The 19,434-nt window shown below is 40.4% G+C and overlaps 1 protein-coding gene across 1 annotated transcript in view; it reads left to right on the top strand.

Moving 5' to 3' along the window:
- The window catches only part of LOC126187348 (mediator of RNA polymerase II transcription subunit 24), a 171,154-nt gene that overhangs the window by 59,623 nt on the left and 92,097 nt on the right, over positions 1 to 19,434 (top strand). Inside the window, exon 11 of the mRNA XM_049928372.1 lies at positions 14,831 to 15,003. Within this exon, the coding sequence (XP_049784329.1) occupies positions 14,831 to 15,003 (173 nt within the window). The remainder of the gene's footprint in view (positions 1 to 14,830; positions 15,004 to 19,434) is intronic.

Genomic DNA, 19,434 nt, shown 5'->3' with positions numbered 1-19,434 from the left:
TTGGTCGTCGAAATATTGTGCAACACCTGGAAAAACATGATTGATCAATCACACAGAGAAAACCACATTTATCAGAATCTGGTAAGAGCTTAGCTCTCTTGAAAAAATCAGTCATGCAAAATGCATATCAATGAAAAATTGATATGATTATGCAAAATTGTGGACAGAAACTAAAAAAAAAGAATAATTCTTTAAGCATGTTTAAGTAACATACATGTAGTACTGTAAGTATTCTACAAGGACAACCCCATCTTGTCAAACACAGTGCCTGAGTGTCAATTTTTATGATAAAATCTGTCTTCACAAGGTATTGTTCATCCAGTAACACATTTAATCTGTGTCATGTTTATTCCATTTTATTTACAGTAGTAGCTGATGGAAACAGCAATGACAGATATTTTGTTCTCCTTCTGAGTCTTACACTATTCCTGTATGACTAAGAGTTACCTCTAATATTAGAAGCTGTGTAAGTGTGTCGGGATAAGGGCTGGGGGTAGATTGCAGTTAACTGTTGGAGATTTCTAGAACAAATATCTAACACGAAAAATCAGTGTACTGCCAGTAGGATGAGTAAATAAACCCAGTCATAGGAAAGAAGATATGTTGTTAAATAAACTCAGTCATAGGAAAGAAGATATGTTGTACACTTTCTAAGTTATGATGTTCAACTACTTTTTTACATGCCTGCATAAATAAGAAGTTGGATGTTGTAACTCAGCTTTCGAACTTGCATTTTTCTCCTAATAACACTGTCACATGCATCTAGATTGAGGTACCCCCCACCTCCTCCCAAATTGTTTACAAAACAGGCATATTCCCTTCAGAATAATCTCCATTACAACTAATACATTTGTCCCAGCTGTGCTCCTACTGTTCAGTTCATTTTTAGAAGTGGCTGACAGCTCCTCCCTCATGTTTTTCTTGACTACTTCAATTTTATCAAATCAGTGTCCTTTCATGGCCCTTTTCATGCGTGGAAATAAGAAAAAGTTGCATGGAGCCACATCAGACGAGTAAGGTGTGTGGGGCAGTGGAACCATGCCTCGGCATACGTCAACTTGAAGTTCCTTTTGATTGTTAGTCAGAACGCAAGAAACGAACTTGGCAGCAACCCTTTTCATTCCAGAATCTTCCATTAAATTTCACTGAACTGAGATACAGGATAACCCATTAATCTCTGACAGCTGATCAATTGTCTGCCAATGGTGTGTGAGAACAAACTCTCAAATTTTTTCAATATTTTTGTCGATTGGAGCAGTTGATGAATGTCCAGAGCGAGATTTGTCATCAGTCAATATGTTGCCTCTTTTAGATCGAGTAACCCGCGTAAACACTTGAGTTTTTCCCCGTAGCATCATCTTGGAAATCTCTTTTCAACATTAAAACATTTTCAGTGTAGTAAACAAAATTTCACAGCTACTTGTTGTCCAGTTAAACTTACCATAATAAAAAACAGAACAAGAACAAACATTGCTAGCAAAAACAACTACTGCAGATGAACAGAACAAGCCAGGTCAACAACACAGACAGCACTGAACTGACAATGAGATGCGCTATACACACCCAGCAGCAGAAATACCTACTACACAAGCTCTGCCCACAGCAATGTTATTCCAGCTTTTTATTGGGTACCCTCTTGTATATTCTAGTGTTAACCTTCTCGTTTATGTGCTTGGTTAATGCCCAGCTCTTCACCTATATGGTGAATTCACCTATAATAAGTAACCAAGTTTACTTAAATGGAGTAAAACACGGTCACCAGCCTAATTAGGCATAGTAATGTGAACATTACTTTTAAAGAATCTGTATTGAATTTTGATAAAGGAAAGCTACCATTACTTCTTTCCCAGAAAAGTGCAGTGAAACTCTGATATAATCAGATAAGTAATAGAGTGAATACCAGCAGTTATAAATAGTATGTGAAAGATCTCACAGGAATGATTGATCCTGTATCTCTTCTCAACAGTAATACTTTGTCATATACAAGTTATCTCATCATCAAATGTTGTGAAAGACACTACTAAACCAAAATTGGACATGGACATAGTCCTGTTTCAATAGTACAAAGATAATTGTAAGTCAATTGCAATAGGATTTTTACACTCTCTATGAAGAAATCTTGTTTCTATTTTTATGAATAAAAGCAATTACAGTAACTTTATCTTTCATGGGCAAAGACTTAGGTAGGGGCCCTCAAACAGTCCTTCCAATTTTTAGTACACAAAACTCTAGAATTACTTCATAATGCAATTAATAAATTCATTGTTCAAGAATGTTTCTTCATATTAAGCAACACTAAAGTGGGGATTCTCAACTGACCACTGCACTAAAGCAAACTAAACACACTTTCCTGAGACGATTTGTAAGATGCAACTTTAGGCACTACTCTTTCACAGATTTCACTCACTTTGCTGGACTTCTAAAACATTTAATACTGGTGATCTTTTATACAGGTTCTTAATAATCACTTTAAATGCATTATACTCTATCGAACGTCAAAATAACGTGCTTCCTTTTGTCATTAGCACAACTAGTAATTTTTACTGACCGAATTAAATGCAGTTAATCTTTGAAGCACAAATACTTTTATTTCAAATAAATCAAACATTATGGAGGTTTTCATAAATGCCATACTAACTACCTCCCTTGATTTCAATGAAACCCACTGTATTTCTATATATCTTGTTGCATTCAGAATTAAGCAACACCAACAATCACTTATTTTCAAACGTTTTTCACATACAGGATACTCGGATCTTAGTAATTATGTGAAATGGATCCTAAGGGGTATGATGAGAGGAACCAATTCAAGGGTCGGACACACAGTGTAACATATTTGCCTTGTTGTTGTTGTCTTCAGTCCTGAGACTGGTTTGATGCAGCTCTCCATGCTACTCTATCCTGTGCAAGCTTCTTCATCTTCCAGTACCTACTGCAACCTACATCCTTCTGAATCTGCTTAGTGTATTCATCTCTTGGTCTCCCCCTACGATTTTTACCCTCCACGCTGCCTTCCAATACTAAATTGGTGATCCCTTGATGCCTCAGAACATGTCCTACCAACCGATCCCTTCTTCTGGTCAAGTTGTGCCACAAACTTCTCTTCTCCCCAATCCTATTCAATACTTCCTCATTAGTTATGTGATCTACCCATCTAATCTTCAGCATTCTTCTGTAGCACCACATTTCAAAAGCTTCTATTCTCTTCTTGTCCAAATTATTTACCGTCCATGTTTCACTTCCATACATGGCTACACTCCATACAAATACTTTCAGAAATGACTTCCTGACACTTAAATCTATACTTGATGTTAACAAATTTCTCTTCTTCAGAAACGCTTTCCTTGCCATTGCCAGTCTACATTTTATATCCTCTCTACTTCGGCCATCATCAGTTATTTTGCTCCCCAAATAGCAAAACTTCTTTACTACTTTAAGTGACTCATTTCCTAATCTAATTCCCTCAGCATCACCCGACTTAATTCGACTACATTCCATTATCCTCGTTTTGCTTTTGTTGATGTTCATCTTATATCCTCCCTTCTAGACACCATCCATTCCGTTCAACTGCTCTTCCAAGTCCTTTCCTGTCTCTGGCAGAATTACAATGTCATCGGCGAACCTCAAAGTTTTTATTTCTTCTCCATGGATTTTAATACCTACTCCAAATTTTTCTTTTGTTTCCTTTACTGCTTGCTCAATATACAGATTGAATAACATTGGGGAGAGGCTACAACCCTGTCTCACTCCCTTCCCAACCGCTGCTTCCCTCTCATGCCCCTCGACTCTTATAACTGCCATCTGGTTTCTGTACAAATTGTAAATAGCCTTTCGCTCCCTGTATTTTACCCCTGCCACCTTTAGAATTTGAAAGAGAGTATTCCAGTCAACATTGTCAAAAGCTTTCTCTAAGTCTACAAATGCTAGAAACGTAGGTTTGCCTTTCCTTAATCTTTCTTCTAAGATAAGTCGTAAGGTCAGTATTGCCTCACGTGTTCCAGTATTTCTACGGAATCCAAACTGATCTTCCCCGAAGTCGGCTTCTACTAGTTTTTCCATTCGTCTGTAAAGAATTCGTGTTAGTATTTTGCAGCTGTGGCTTATTAAACTGATTGTTCGGTAATTTTCACATCTGTCAACACCTGCTTTCTTTGGGATTGGAATTATTACATTCTTCTTGAAGTCTGAGGGTATTTCGCCTGTTTCATACATCTTGCTCACCAGATGGTAGAGTTTTGTCAGGACTGGCTCTCCCAAGGCCGTCGGTAGGTCTAACGGTATGTTGTCTACTCCTGGGGCCTTGCTTCGACTCAGGTCTTTCAGTGCTCTGTGAAACACTTCACGCAGTATCGTATCTCCCATTTCATCTTCATCTACATCCTCTTCCATTTCCGTAATATTGTCCTCAAGTACATCGCCCTTGTACAGACCCTCTATATACTCCTTCCACCTTTCTGCTTTCCCTTCTTTGCTTAGAACTGGGTTTCCATCTGAGCTCTTGATGTTCATACAAATGGTTCTCTTATCTCCAAAGGTCTCTTTAATTTTCCTGTAGGCAGTATCTATCTTACCCCTAGTGAGATAAGCCTCTACATCCTTACATTTGTCCTCTAGCCATCCCTGCTTATCCATTCTGCACTTCCTGTCGATCTCATTTTTGAGACGTTTGTATTCCTTTTTACCTGCTTCATTTACTGCATTTTTATATTTTCTCCTTTCATCAATTAAATTCAATATTTCTTCTGTTACCCAAGGATTTCTACTAGCCCTCGTCTTTTTACCTACTTGATCCTCTGCTGCCTTCACTACTTCATCCCTCAAAGCTATCCATTCTTCTTCTACTGTATTTCTTTCCCCCATTCCTGTCAATTGTTCCCTTATGCTCTCCCTGAGACTCTGTACAACCTCTGGTTCTTTCAGTTTATCCAGGTCCCATCTCCTTAAATTCCCACCTTTTTGCAGTTTCTTCAGTTTTAATCTACAGGTCATAACCAATAGATTGTGGTCAGAGTCCACATCTGCCCCTGGAAATGTCTTACAATTTAAAACCTGGTTCCTAAATCTCTGTCTTACCATTATATAATCTATCTGATACCTTTTAGTATCTCCAGGGTTCTTCCATGTATACAACCTTCTATCATGATTCTTAAACCAAGTGTTAGCTATGATTAAGTTGTGCTCTGTGCAAAATTCTACCAGGCAGCTTCCTCTTTCATTTCTTAGCCCCAATCCATATTCACCTACTACGTTTCCTTCTCTCCCTTTTCCTACACTCGAATTCCTGTCACCCATGACTATTAAATTTTCGTCTCCCTTCACTATCTGAATAATTTCTTTTATTTCATCATACATTTCTTCAATTTCTTCGTCGTCTGCAGAGCTAGTTGGCATATAAACTTGTACTACTGTAGTAGGTGTGGACTTCGTATCTATCTTGGCCACAATGATGCGTTCACTATGTTGTTTGTAGTAGCTTACCCGCATTCCTATTTTCCTATTCATTATTAAACCTACTCCTGCATTACCCCTATTTGACTTTGTGTTTGTAACCCTGTAGTCACCTGACCAGAAGTCTTGTTCCTCCTGCCACCGAACTTCACTAATTCCCACTATATCTAACTTTAACCTATCGATTTCCCTTTTTAAATTTTCTAACCTACCTGCCCGATTAAGGGATCTGACATTCCACACTCCGATCCGTAGAACGCCAGTTTTCTTTCTCCTGATAACGACATCCTCTTGAGTAGTCCCCGCCCGGAGATCCGAATGGGGGACTATTTTACCTCCGGAATATTTTACCCAAGAAGACGCCATCATCATTTAATCATACAGTAAAGCTGCTTGCCCTCGGGAAAAATTACGGCCATAGTTTCCCCTTGCTTTCAGTCGTTCGCAGTACCAGCACAGCAAGGCCGTTTCGGTTATTGTACAAGGCCAGATCAGTCAATCATCCAGACTGTTGCCCCTGCAACTACTGAAAAGGCTGCTGCCCCTCTTCAGGAACCACACGTTTGTCTCGCCTCTCAACAGGTACCCCTCCGTTGTGGTTGTACCTACAGTACGGCTATCTGTATCGCTGAGGCACGCAAGCCTCCCCACCAACGGCAAGGTCCATGGTTCATGGGGGGGGGGGGGGATATTTGCCTTATTATTGCAAATTAAACAACACTTAAATGTACTAGTTCATACTTTGACATGAATCTGACCTCTTAAATTTTGCTGAAGTGATGGCGCAATATTGGTGGCGAGTACATGGCCACCTGGTCTTTCCTCTGGATGTAACTTGCTCTATTACTTTCTTCTTAGTGACAAAATTACCAACTTTAGAGCCTTTTCCAATAATATAGCACCATTTTAGAGCCGTACTCACATCCGAGACCTTTCCATATTAATCCAGGTACTGGATGCCTCACTCGGCAGTTTTGCTCAGACCTGACTATCCAGTAGCTAGCTGCCGACTGACTGGGCTATCTCACTGGGCGCCCAGACTGAGCGCCACATCCACTTTTAGCCTGTGCCAGCCACTTTTTGGCGCGCACCAACTCACTTCCGTTGCTAATTGGAAATACTGTTGCTTTTAATTTTATACAATGCAAGTCCCTCGATATGAACCAGCTTGTACATAGTTGTAAACAAACATCTTTTAAAAAATCTTAATATTTAAATATAACAGAGGGAAACATTCCACCTGGGAAAAAATATATCTAAAAACATAGATGATGTTTGACTTACCAAACGAAAGCGCTGGTAGGTTGATAGACGCACAAACAAACACAAACATACACACAAAATTCGAGCTTTCGCAACCGATGGTTGCTTCATCAGGAAAGAGGGAAGGAGAGGGAGAGACGAAAGGATGTGGGTTTTAAGGGAGAGGGTAAGGAGTCATTCCAATCCCGGGAGCGGAAAGACTTACCTTAGGGGGAAAAAAGGACAGGTATGCACTAGCACACACACACATATCCATCCGCACATACGCAGACACATTTGTAAAGGCAAAGAGTTTGGGCAAAGATGTCAGTCGAGGCGGACATACAGAGGCAAAGATTTTGTTGAATGACAGGTGAGGTATGAGTGGCGGCAACTTGAAATTAGCGGAGGTTGAGGCCTGGCGGGTAACGAGAGGAGAGGATATACTGAATGGCGAGTTCCCGTCTCCGGAGTTCTGACAGGTTGGTGTTAGTGGGAAGTATCCAGATAACCCGGACGGTGTAACACTGTGCCAAGATGTGCTGGCCGTGCACCAAGGCATGTTTAGCCACAGGGTGATCCTCATTACCAACAAACACTGTCTGCCTGTGTCCATTCATGCGAATGGACAGTTTGTTGCTGGCCATTCCCACATAGAAAGCTTCACAGTGTAGGCAGGTCAGTTGGTAAATCACGTGGGTGCTTTCACACGTGGCTCTGCCTTTGATCGTGTACACCTTCCGGGGTACAGGACTGGAGTAGGTGGTGGTGGGAGGGTGCATTGGACAGGTTTTACACCGGGGGCAGTTACAAGGGTAGGAGCCAGAGGGTAGGGAAGGTGGTTTGGGGATTTCATAGGGATGAAGAGGTTACGAAGGTTAGGTGGATGGCGGAAAGACACTCTTGCTGGAGTGGGGAGGATTTCATGAAGGATGGATCTCATTTCAGGGCAGGATTTGAGGAAGTCGTATCCTTGCTGGAGAGCCACATTCAGTCTGATCCAGTCCCGGAAAGTATCCTGTCACAAGTGGGGCACTTTTGGGGTTCTTCTGTGGGAGGTTCTGGGTTTGAGGGGATGAGGAAGTGGCTCTGGTTATTTGCTTTTGTACCAGGTCGGGAGGGTAGTTGCGGGATGGTCACCAACAACCTGAAAACAGGTTTGGCATCCCGCAACTACCCTCCCGACCTGGTACAGAAGCAAATAACCAGAGCCACTTCCTCATCTCCTCAAACCCAGAACCTCCCACAGAAGAACCCCAAAAGTGCCCCACTTGTGACAGGATACTTTCCGGGACTGGATCAGACTCTGAATGTGGCTCTCCAGCAGGGATACGACTTCCTCAAATCCTGCCCTGAAATGAGATCTATCCTTCATGAAATCCTCCCCACTCCACCAAGAGTGTCTTTCCGCCGTCCACCTAACCTTCGAGAGATCTCTGCCCAAACTCTTTGTCTTTACAAATGTCTCCTTGTGTCTGTGTATGTGCGGATGGATATGTGTGTGTGTGCGCGAGTGTATACCTGTCCTTTTTTGCCCTTTCCGCTCCCGGGATTGCAATGACTCCTTACCCTCTCCCTTAAAACCCACATCCTTTCGTCTTTCCCTCTCCTTCCCTCTTTCCTGATGAAGCAACCGTTGGCTTCAAAAGCTGGAATTTTGTGTGTATGTTTGTGTTTGTTTGTGTGTCTATCAACCTGCCAGTGCTTTCGTTTGGTAAGTCACATCATCTATGTTTTTAGATATATTTTTCCCACGTGGAATGTTTCCCTCTATTATATTCACATCTTAATATTTAAATATATTAACATGTCAACACAAAAGCCACATATTTATATAACATTTTCCTCCAGTTAATACAAAGAATTTAAATAGTAAAGAGAAAACATTATACACAACTTTCCACTTCATTACAATAGGTCAAAGATATTACATAGTGAAAAACACATACTCTACATTGAACAGAATTAATCAATACAGAATATTTACAGTATTAATTATGGTGTTACAAGTGGTTGTAACATCTCAGACTGTTTTTTGTATTCCATCTGGGATTATTGTTTATTGTTTTAATCTGTGTATTGCGCTAGAAAGGAAAGATAAAATCAGAGTATTAATATAATTGCTTTCATTTCTTAATTGCCATTCCCTGTAAAATCATCAAGCACATACAACAGAGTAAATTCCTGCATTTCGGCTTCTTACCTCTGATGTGCTTTATTTCTTTAAGTCTTCTCCCTCTCTACATCTTGATTGTGAACAGATACAAAATAGAGCTTTAATTTACAACATATTTATAAGAGAATAAATTGTTAATGCAATATCTTATAACTGGCACAACTTATAAACACACACAACAGTCTCGTCTAAACTGTTTTCCAAAAACTGTTTTTTAACATACAAGGAATTACTGATGCAGCACTTCGCACTTCCTTCTTCTCATGCTTCTCTTGTGTTATTTGTTAAACAGCAACACACACCTGCATTTATATTATTTGTGTATCTTTAGCTGATGTTTTTTATTTAATTGGATAGGTAAAAACTGTACTCACCAAGTGGTGCCAGAACACACACACACACACACACACACACACACACACACACACACAAGACTGTTGTGATTGGCAAGGTTTCAGAGACAGTGGCTCCGTCTTCAGAAAGAAGGCTTGAAGGGGAAGGTAGGAGGGTGAAGGAAAAGGACAGGAGAGGTCTAGGAAAAGTGGTAGATTTTGGGAAAATCACCCAGAACCGCTGGTCAGGACAGACTTACCGTACGGGATGAGAACGAAAGACTTCTTTCCTGGAGCAAGTGGCTCCAAGAGCTTGCCAATCACAACAGTCTTTTATGTGCGTGTGTTCTGCCACCACTTGGTGAGTAGACTTTTTACTTAACCAGTTAAATAATTTCATCAACAATTGATTGTTTTTGTTGTTATTTTATCTGATATTTGTTTGATATGTTTTGATTATTTTTTAAAGTAGACTTATGTCTCACCATCTTTAGCAAGAGAGTTGATGATAAAGTCATGACCACACTCTGATACATTTGCTTCCTTTGTTCAGTAAACAATGATTTACATGATCTCTCAGATTTTCTGTGTGTGGTTGATTAACTATGTACTTCCGGATGTTATACAAATTTGTTGTTTCCATTTTATGCACAATACTTCGGTGACTGACCAACCTGCCTTCTTCAGGTGCAGCAAGTTTTGCTGTCATGAGTACACTCTGCCTGGACTCCAACCAGTCTAGGCAGTGAGTATACATAACAGTGAATCTTGCAGTACCTGAAAAAGATGGCTGAGTTCGTCATCAAAGTACATTCTGTCAAATGCAGCACTTTCTAGCCCTGATGGTGTGATGGCCAGAAATGTAATCTGTTGTACCTCCACTAAGCATGCTGCAGCTTCACTTCCACCAGAAGTAGCAAAAGAGGCCTGTTGTGACACCTGTGGAATAGTTACCAAGAAGCCAATGCTCAGATTGAACATCTCCATGAAATCTGTGGGAGGAGAGCGCAATTGTAATTCTACCAGTCAACAAGGGCAACACTCAGTCCTAGTAACGCACGTGGACTAGAGTAATGATATTTTTTATGTTTAGAATGACATTGCCTACTACCAGAAAGATGACAGTGCTCTGAGTAAAATCAAGAGCAAGATAATGACTCTTCTCAGTAAGTCAGGATTTCCACATAATGATGTTAAGAGTCAGAGAACATGAGCAGCTGTGCCACCATAATTGTATGACCTTCCTAAGGCACACAAGGCAGGCATTCCTCTAAGAGCTGTCATTAGTTGTATTGGCACAACTACACACTACTGTCTGGCAAAATATCTGAAATGGATTTTTTAGCGAATATGTGGGAAAGTGCAAACACAACATGTGTAACTGTGCTCAGTTTGTACACCACCTCAGTCAACTGTGTACAGATATTATGGATAGTTTGAGTGTTGTCTCCCTCTTTATGAGAGACCCACTTTCTTAATCCTTGGAACCATCAGTAACTGTGAACAAGTTTGACTATTGTTTCATGGAACTTTTTAAGCATGTTGTCACCTCAGCTTGCTTCTTGTTTGACAGGAAAATTATGAACAAATAAATGATATGATGGTTGTCTGTCATCGCTTATTGTGGCAAACCTGTGTATGGAACACTTTGAAGCAAGGACAGTAGATTCTGCCAAGTTCAAACCAACATGTTTTTATCGATACATGAATGACAGGTTTGTGATGTGGCCATGTGGAACAAAACCACAATAAACATTTTTAAGAGTTTCTTGAACATTTAAGCTCCATCTATCCTAATATAAAATTTGTGATGAAACCTGAAAAAGAGGACCAGCTACCATTCTCCAGTGTGTTAACTGTGGAAAGACCAGACAGATCCCTGGATGCCAGTGTATAGAAATCCATGTACTCTGACCTCTACCTCTAAGCTATCCGTCACAAAGAAAAAGAAATTTTGTGCATGAGACTCTGGTCTATATACACTGAAGAGCCAAAGAAACTGGTAAACCTGCGTAATATCGTGTTGGGTCCCCGCGAGCATGTAGAAGTGCCTCAACACGATGTGGCATGGACTCGACTAATGTCTGAAGTAGTGCTGGAGGGAATTGACACCATGAATCCCACAGGGCTGCCCATAAATCCTAAGAGTACGAGGGACTGAAGATCTCTTCTGAAAAGCACATTGCAAGGCATCCCAGATACGGTCAATAGTGTTCACGTCTAGGGAATGTGGTACCCAGCAGAAGTGTGTAAACTCAGAAGAGTGTTCCTGGAGCCACTCTGTAGCAATTTTGAATGCGTGGGGTGTTTCATTGTCCTGCTGGAATTGCACAAGCCTGTCGGAATGCACAATGGACATGAATGGATGCAGGTGATTAGACAGGATGCTTATGTAAGTGTCACTTGTCAGTCATATTTTGGCATATCAGGGCTCATGTATCACTCCAACTGCATATGCCCTACACCATTACAGAGCCTCCACCAGCTTGAACAGTCCCGTGCTGACATGCAGGGTCCTTGAATTCATGAGGTTGTCACCATACCCGTACACTTCCATCCGTTTGATGCAATTTGAAACGAGACTCATCCAACCAGGCAACATGTTTGCAGTGATCAATAGTCCAATGTCAGTCTTGGCAGGCCCAGGTGAGGCATAAAGCTTCGTGTCATGCAGTCATCAAGGGTACATGAGTGGGCCTTCGGCTCCGACAGCCCATGTTGATGATGTTTTGTTGAAAGGTTTGTATGGTGACACTTGTTGATGGCCCAGCATTGAACTCTACAGCAGTTTGCAGAATGGTTGCACTTCTGTCACATTGAGCAATTCTCTTCAGTCGTCATTGGTCCCATTCTTGCAGGATCTTTTTCTGGCTGCAACGATGTAGGAAATTTGATGTTTTAGCATATACCTGATATTCACAGTACACTCATGACATGGTTGTACAGGAAATTCCACACATCATAGCTACCTCGGAGATGGTGTGTCTCATCACTTGTGCACCAACTATAACACCACGTTCAAACTCACTTAAATCTTGATAACATGCCATTGTACCAGCAGTAATCAATCTCACAACTGCATCAGACATTTGTTGTTTTATATAGGCATTGGCGACCGCAACACCATATTCTGCGTGTTTACATATCTGTGTATTTGAATACGCAAACGTATACCAGTTTCTTTCGCACTTCAGTGTAAATCTAACATTTTCAGACAAGGAGAACCTCACCAAGTAATTACAAAACCTATGAGTAGTGTTCTGAAGGAATGGGTAACCAGATCATCAAATTGAGCAGGCCTTGGAAGCCAAATCAAGAACACCTGAGAGAGAGATTAGGACTGATACAGAGAAACAAAAAATCGCTATCTACATTGTGCTCGCCCAATATCTGGAAAGATTGCTAGACTGCCATGGCAGCACAGCATCCAGTGTAGTTTGCTTCCATCAAGAAAGATGAAAAATCTTCTTTACCAAATTACAGACGATCGAGGTCTCCGAAAGCCAGGTGTATACCACATTCCGTGCAAATGTGTCTTGACGTACATGGGGCAGACTTTAAAAACAGGTGAGGAGAGATGCAAGGAACATCAGCAACACACCCGACTAGAGCAACCCTGTAAATCAGCTGTCACTAAGTACTGGCTAGAATATAATCATGAAATGAAATACGATGAGTCCAGTACCTTGGTGCAAATGCCTAATTCCCAGAACAGTGTAGTGAAGAAGTCTACCAAAAGAAAATTTTTAGAAAAACTAATAAATTGAGGTGTAGGTTTCAATTTAAACAAGGCTTGTGGTCCTACACTCATTAAAATCTCACCAGCCATCACATCTACCAGAGTGGGAAAATGCTGAGAGAATATGCATTTCATGAAATAATCAGTGCAAGCTTTCAGAAAAAAGAGCATCAATGGGCAAAATGGGCTTCACGAGTTGAACTTGGTTATTAATAGCGGTGCATTGTTGAAAGTAGTTCACGGTGTAGTTGGGTTCCAGGCAGGGAATACATGTGACAGCACACTACAGTGGCAAGAGGAGGCTACAGGTCCAGTCCTTGAAGCATTATGCATAAAAGGGAAACAACAAGTCAGCTGAACACTGGGAAAGCCACCTTTAATAAGATAGAAACTCAAATAAAACAGTGATAGGTATTTGCTACCTGTACGTTTTCAGTTCATAGTTTACATTAAGTGTTCTGCTGTTATGTGGTTCCTGTGAACAGCAGATTTAACAAATATAAATTAATTAAGAATCGAGGATGGAGTATAATTATTTAGTGTGGGTCAGTAGTTCAGTAAGTGTCAGACTGCAAATTTGAAGATCTGTGTATGATCCTCCAATCGCTCCTTGTTTTTTTTTTCTGCTCTTCATCACTTCTTTCACCTCTGGTTGAAATTTGTGTATATGAAAAATGCCAAATTGTACCATGGTTCAGAATCCACAATGTGTAGTTCCCCTGCAATCGTCAGGTTGAGTCAGTTCAATGGTCAGAGGAAGGCAAGAGTATACCATCTCCAATAGGACATTACCTTGTTGAACATTGTGATGTTCAAACAAGTTATTGTGTCGAGGAAAGCTTTACTAGGAATAGCCAAATAGAAGATCTGCTAAGAAACAGACAGACACATAGAACTAGATGTAAAAAAAAATGCTAAGATTCCAAACAGTGTTCTCCCTCGGTGCTAACATGCATGCCCACCCTCCCACACTCACACCCACACCCACACACGCACCCACCCACATGGAGAGGGGGGGATGTGGGGGAGGAAGGAGAGAATCCTTGTTTCCTGCCAGCACTGCATGCTGATTTTACCATTCTGGATGCTGTTCTGCTGAATAGTAGTAGCACCCCCCCCCCCCTCTCTCTCTCTCTCTCTCTCTCTCTCTCTCTCTCTCTCTCTCTGTGTGTGTGTGTGTGTGTGTGTGTGTGTGTGTGTGTGTGTGTGTGTGTGTGTGTGCGTGTGTTCTTCGTTCGGTTGAGTGGTGAGCATGTTACAAACCAGTGAGAAGGGGAGGAGGGGAGATACACAGTAGAAAATGGGAGTGTATCACATGATGCACTAAGTAACAGTCTTTCTGCTGATTCTGTCTGTCTGGTCATACCAATATTATAGTGACTGTTTTGCCTTTTTCTGTTTATTGCAAGTGTTGTAAAGGGAACAAAACATATATCAAGTGAATGTTCAAGAGAAACAACTTGACATGTTTATCAATTTATGAGGGAATGTCACTGGTAGAAGCTGATTCCCAAATTAAGGATGCCCCTAGTATTGCCTCCAGTTGGCAAGAATGATGTCAGGTAGAATATATGGTGTGGAACAGAAACAGAAAGCAAACTGGCTATACCCCAAAGTATTCATTGTCTCTCTCTCAGGGCAAAACACCTAAAATTGTCACCATCTCAACTACACACCATTCTGACTCTAAATGACATTGTTTGGAAACTTAACAGTTTATCATAATTGTCAGTTGCTCTGTGTGTCTAATATCTCATGTCTCGTTGTTTGTTCTCATGTATGTAATTGTACCAGTTAAAAGACTGTGTAATTTATTTTACAATAAAACCAATTATATTTTCAGATTTAATTGAACCATTGATTTTAGTGACAAAACAAACTTTGTATGTGCAGGTGGTGCTATCTGAAGAGAGAGGGGACTCCTTTTTTGAGCAATGGGTCCAAGTGTGCATGGTAGAAAGAGGTCATCCTAAATGCCCAGACAAAATGTTGCAACTCAGTGATCCTTTGAAAGTTGAAAGCCTTCTTACACAATTTAATTCAGCAGATAGTGACTTCAAAACCAGGTATATAAAAAAAAGTCTTTCTGCATTCAGAGATTGAGTGCATGAAAACACCATCAATTGGTTTTCTTTCTATAAATAACAAAGAACTACCAGTATATATATTTATTTAAATGTATTGGATAGTTCTGTGTGAAATAAAATTAATGGAATGAGTAAAGGTAACAACTCTCTGTATACAGAATGAGATTTTCACTCTGCAGGCTTCTTTCATAGATTTAGGATCGTGCTCCTCTTTTTCCTGAGAGACCATCATTTAGCATTGCCCATTATACCGTATTTACTCGAATTTAAGCCGCACTCGAATCTAAGCCGCACCTGGAAAATGAGACTCGAAATTAAGGAAAAAAAAAATTCCCGAATCTAAGCCGCACCTGAAATTTGAGACTCGAGATTCAAGGGGAGAGAAGTTTTAGGCCGCACCTCCAAAGCGGAACAAAGTTGGTCCATTGTAATATGAGACACAATTTAGGTCGAATGAAAGATGATACAGCTACAGTAGTTTGGTTCGAGCCGTAAGCTTAGCAGTTAAGCTTTACCAGGTAACCATTGCTATGCGTCAGGTGCTCCGTCCGTATTTATATGGGTACCCTTCGTTTTTAACGTGCTTCGTCTGGTTTGAATTGATTGCTTATTTTTCTTTGATCTAATAAGTGCTGTTCTCTTTGTTATAGGTGTTTACGTCACTCTGAGCTGAAAATGCATTACTGTACTGTGTCATGCATTGTTTGTCGCATTCTGATAATGAATGTTTACGACCTGTCGCCGCTCGCGGCATGTTTTGCTTTTGTGCGTGCTACCGCCGCTTACAATAAAAAAAAAAAAAAAAAAAAAAAACAGAGAGAGGAATTGTCTCAGTAGCGAAACAATGGCAAGAGACTGCTATTTGTTGTTATTTACATTGCTGCTTTCTTTGTTAATGATCAACAAGAACCAAGTAATAAACTGCATATGATAGAATATGTTCTGAACGAGAGTTTAGCAAAAATTTTTCTCCGTTTGAAAATCTTTGCAGACGCCTCTTTAGTACATTACTTTCTGCACAAAAATTAGTCTTCTTAGATTCAAAAATCTAGTCAGTTGCCGTGCTTCATTTCTGACTGTATCCCTATTAGGCATAAGAATAATACGAATATAAACATGATATGATATGTGTATACTTCCGCGTTTGCTGTTGTCCCAGTCTAGTTTCGTAGTTTATTAGCCAGACAGGATTTAAATGAGATAGCAGCAAACACGAAAGAATACATGGCAAAATGTTTATATTCGTATTATTCTTATGGTGAAGACAATACTGCATGTGATTCATAAAAGTTCCCATTAGCAACCATCTCTTCTCACAGGTAGGAAAAAATTCAGAACGTAGAATTGGCCATACTGACAAACATCGCAAACAGTGTTGCCAGTCGGACTTTCGTAGTACATTGAAAAGCTGCTACATTCGAAGATGAACAATACGGAATTTGTATTTACTTCGTTGGATAATGTATGAAAAGGCAGTGGTCGAAATTCGGGGCAGAGAAAAAAAGCTCGTCTTCCGCCTTTTTTAAAATTTATTTACTGACGCAGAGGTTTTGGCGCCAGTATTTATCTTTGTGCCTGCAAAGCATGCCTGTGTAGTGCTACATGTATTCGACGGCAGAAGTTAGTTGTGGCGGCACCTACCAACATATTTCAGATCTTCCGCTTACTTTGCACTCGATTCTAAGCCGCAGGCGGTTTTTTGGATTACAAAAACTGGAAAAAAGTGCTGCTTAGATTCGAGTAAATACGGTATGTATTTACATAGAAGTACTGTACCATTATGACGACACACACAAAGTAGCTTAGTAACCGGTACATCCAGTGTTGTTAATATAAGAATTAAATTCCTTCACACTAGCAATTGTCTCGGCACAAAATCTACCACCAATCAAAAAGTACACAATAAATGATGTAGATGGAGATACAAGCATAACCATTCCCAGGTGTGGCAATGTAGTTTTTAATTCTGGCAGAATTATGATTACAAGGCAAACAAGTTATCGCATGATACACAGCAAGTTTTGTGTGGTGAAATTAATTAAGCTGATCTATTATGCAATAAATTTCAGCTGGTAATATTGAATACTCTGTTCAAGAATCACAAAAGAAGGGGGTGATGTACTTGGAAAAGACCAGGAGACATGGAAGATTCCAGTTAGATTACGTCATGGTCAGGCAGAGATTCCAAAATCAGATATTGAATTAGAAGGCGTACCTGGAAGCAGATATAGATTCAGATCACAATTTAGTAATGATGGAAGAGTAGGCTGAAGTTTAAGAGGAAGAATCAATGCACAAAGAACTGGGATACTGAAGTACTATGGAATGAATAGATATGCTTGAAGTTCTCTGTGGCTACAGATACTGCAATAGGGAATAACCCAGCAGGCACTTCAGTTGAAGAGGAATGGACATCTATAAAAAGGGCAAACACAGAAGATGGGAATAAAAACATAGGTACAAAGAAAGTAACTGCGAAGAATCTTGGGTAGCAGAAGAAGTACTTCAGTTGATTGATGAAAGAAAGAAGTACAAAAATGTTTAGGGAAATTAAGCAACACAGAAATACTAGTCACTGAGGAATGAAATAAATAGGAAGTGCAGGGAAGCTAAGATAAAATGGCAGTATGAAAATGTGAAGAAATCGAAAAAAAAATGACTGTTAGAAAGACTGACTCAGCTTATGGTAAGGTCAAAACAACCTTTGGTGAAATTAAAAGCAAGGGTGGTAACATTAATAATGCAATGGAAATTCCACTGTTAAATCAGAGGAGAGAGCAGATAAGTGGAAAGAGCACATTGAAAGGAGAGGACTTGTCTGATGATGCGATAGAAGAAGAAACAGGAGCCGATATAGAATCAGAATTTAAAAGAGCTCTGGAAGACTTAAGATCGAATAAGGCAGAAGGGATAGATAACATTCTATCAGAATTTCTAAAATTGTTGGGGGGAAGTGGCAACAAAATGACTATTCATTTTGGTGTGTAGAATGTACGAGTCTGGCGGCACATCATCTGACTTTCGAAATAATATCATGCACACAGTTCTGAAGACTGCAAGAGCTGTATACTGCAAGAATTATTGCACAGTCAGCTTAACAGCTCATTCATCCAAGTTGCTGACAAGAGTAAAATACAGAACAATAGAAAAGAAAACTGAGACTGTGTTAGATGACGATCAGTTTGGCTTCAGGGAAGATAGAGGCATCAGAGAGGCAAATTCTGACATTGCAGTTCATAATGGAGGCAAGAGTGAAGAAAAATCAAGACACATTCATAGGATTTGTCAACCTGGAAAATACATTCGCCAATGTCAAATGGTGCAAGATATTCAAAATTGTGAGAAAAATAGGGGTAAGCTGTAGGGAAAGAAGGGTATATACAATTTGTACAAGAACGAAGAAGGAGCAATAAGGCTGGAAGACCAAGCATAAAGTGCTCAGATTAACAAGAGTGTAAAACAGGGATATAGTCTTTCACCCATTCTGCTCAGTCAATACATTGAAGATGGATACCCCCAACGTATAAGAACTACGAAAGATTTGTTGGAGCCGTCATCAGCTCAGCTAAAGTTAGTATGCCCAGAGGATTCAGAAAAGAATATGTGCCAGGATGGAGCGAGGAAAGTGAACGGCTTTATAGACAGTTTCTGGACAATGGGGATAAAGAAATTGCAGGCGATCTATTACATAGCCTAGACGCGGCCAGGCGTGCTAAGTGGATGGAGACCGTGGAACAAATGGATTTTACAAGATCAAGCAGAAGGGCGTGGTCTTTGCTTCGGAGACTTGGAGGTGGAGGTAAAAATCTGCGAATGACCAGTGCTATGTCCCCAAATACAGTTGCGGTTCACATCAGCAAGACATCCAGGGCCCCAAAGGAACGAGCCCATACTATAAAAATTAAAAAGGAGCTTAAAGAGCTAAAATCGACAGCAGAGAACAATGCATCATATTCCCAACCCTTTTCAGTCGAAGAGTTAAATATGGCCCTGAACGATATAAAACCAGGAAAGGCCCCAGGGTTTGATGGGATTCACCCAGAATTTCTGCTCCACTGTGGTAAATTTGCAAGATTATGGCTTGCGCGATTCTTCTCTAACGTGTTGCAAACTGGAAAAATTCCGCACACTCTCAAATAGGCTAAAATTGTTGCCATATTAAAACCGGGCAAACCGAGTGACCAACCTCAGAGCTACCGCCCAATCGCCTTACTCAGCATGATCTATAAATTACTGGAGAGACTTATGTACAACAGAATGAGCGAAGTCATCCTGGAGGCTGTACCGGTAGAACAGGCGGCCTTCCGGCCGAAAAGAAGCTGCACGGATCAGGTCCTCGCTCCAACAACCTACATCGAGGCGGGCTTCCAAAGACAGCAAAAAACATCAGTGGTATTTGTTGACCTGACG

Source organism: Schistocerca cancellata, chromosome 5 (genome assembly GCF_023864275.1).
Source record: "Schistocerca cancellata isolate TAMUIC-IGC-003103 chromosome 5, iqSchCanc2.1, whole genome shotgun sequence".
Lineage (NCBI taxonomy): Eukaryota > Metazoa > Arthropoda > Insecta > Orthoptera > Acrididae > Schistocerca > Schistocerca cancellata.
The sequence above is the reverse complement of the archived record's forward strand: the minus strand, read 5'-3'. Positions and strand labels throughout refer to the sequence as shown.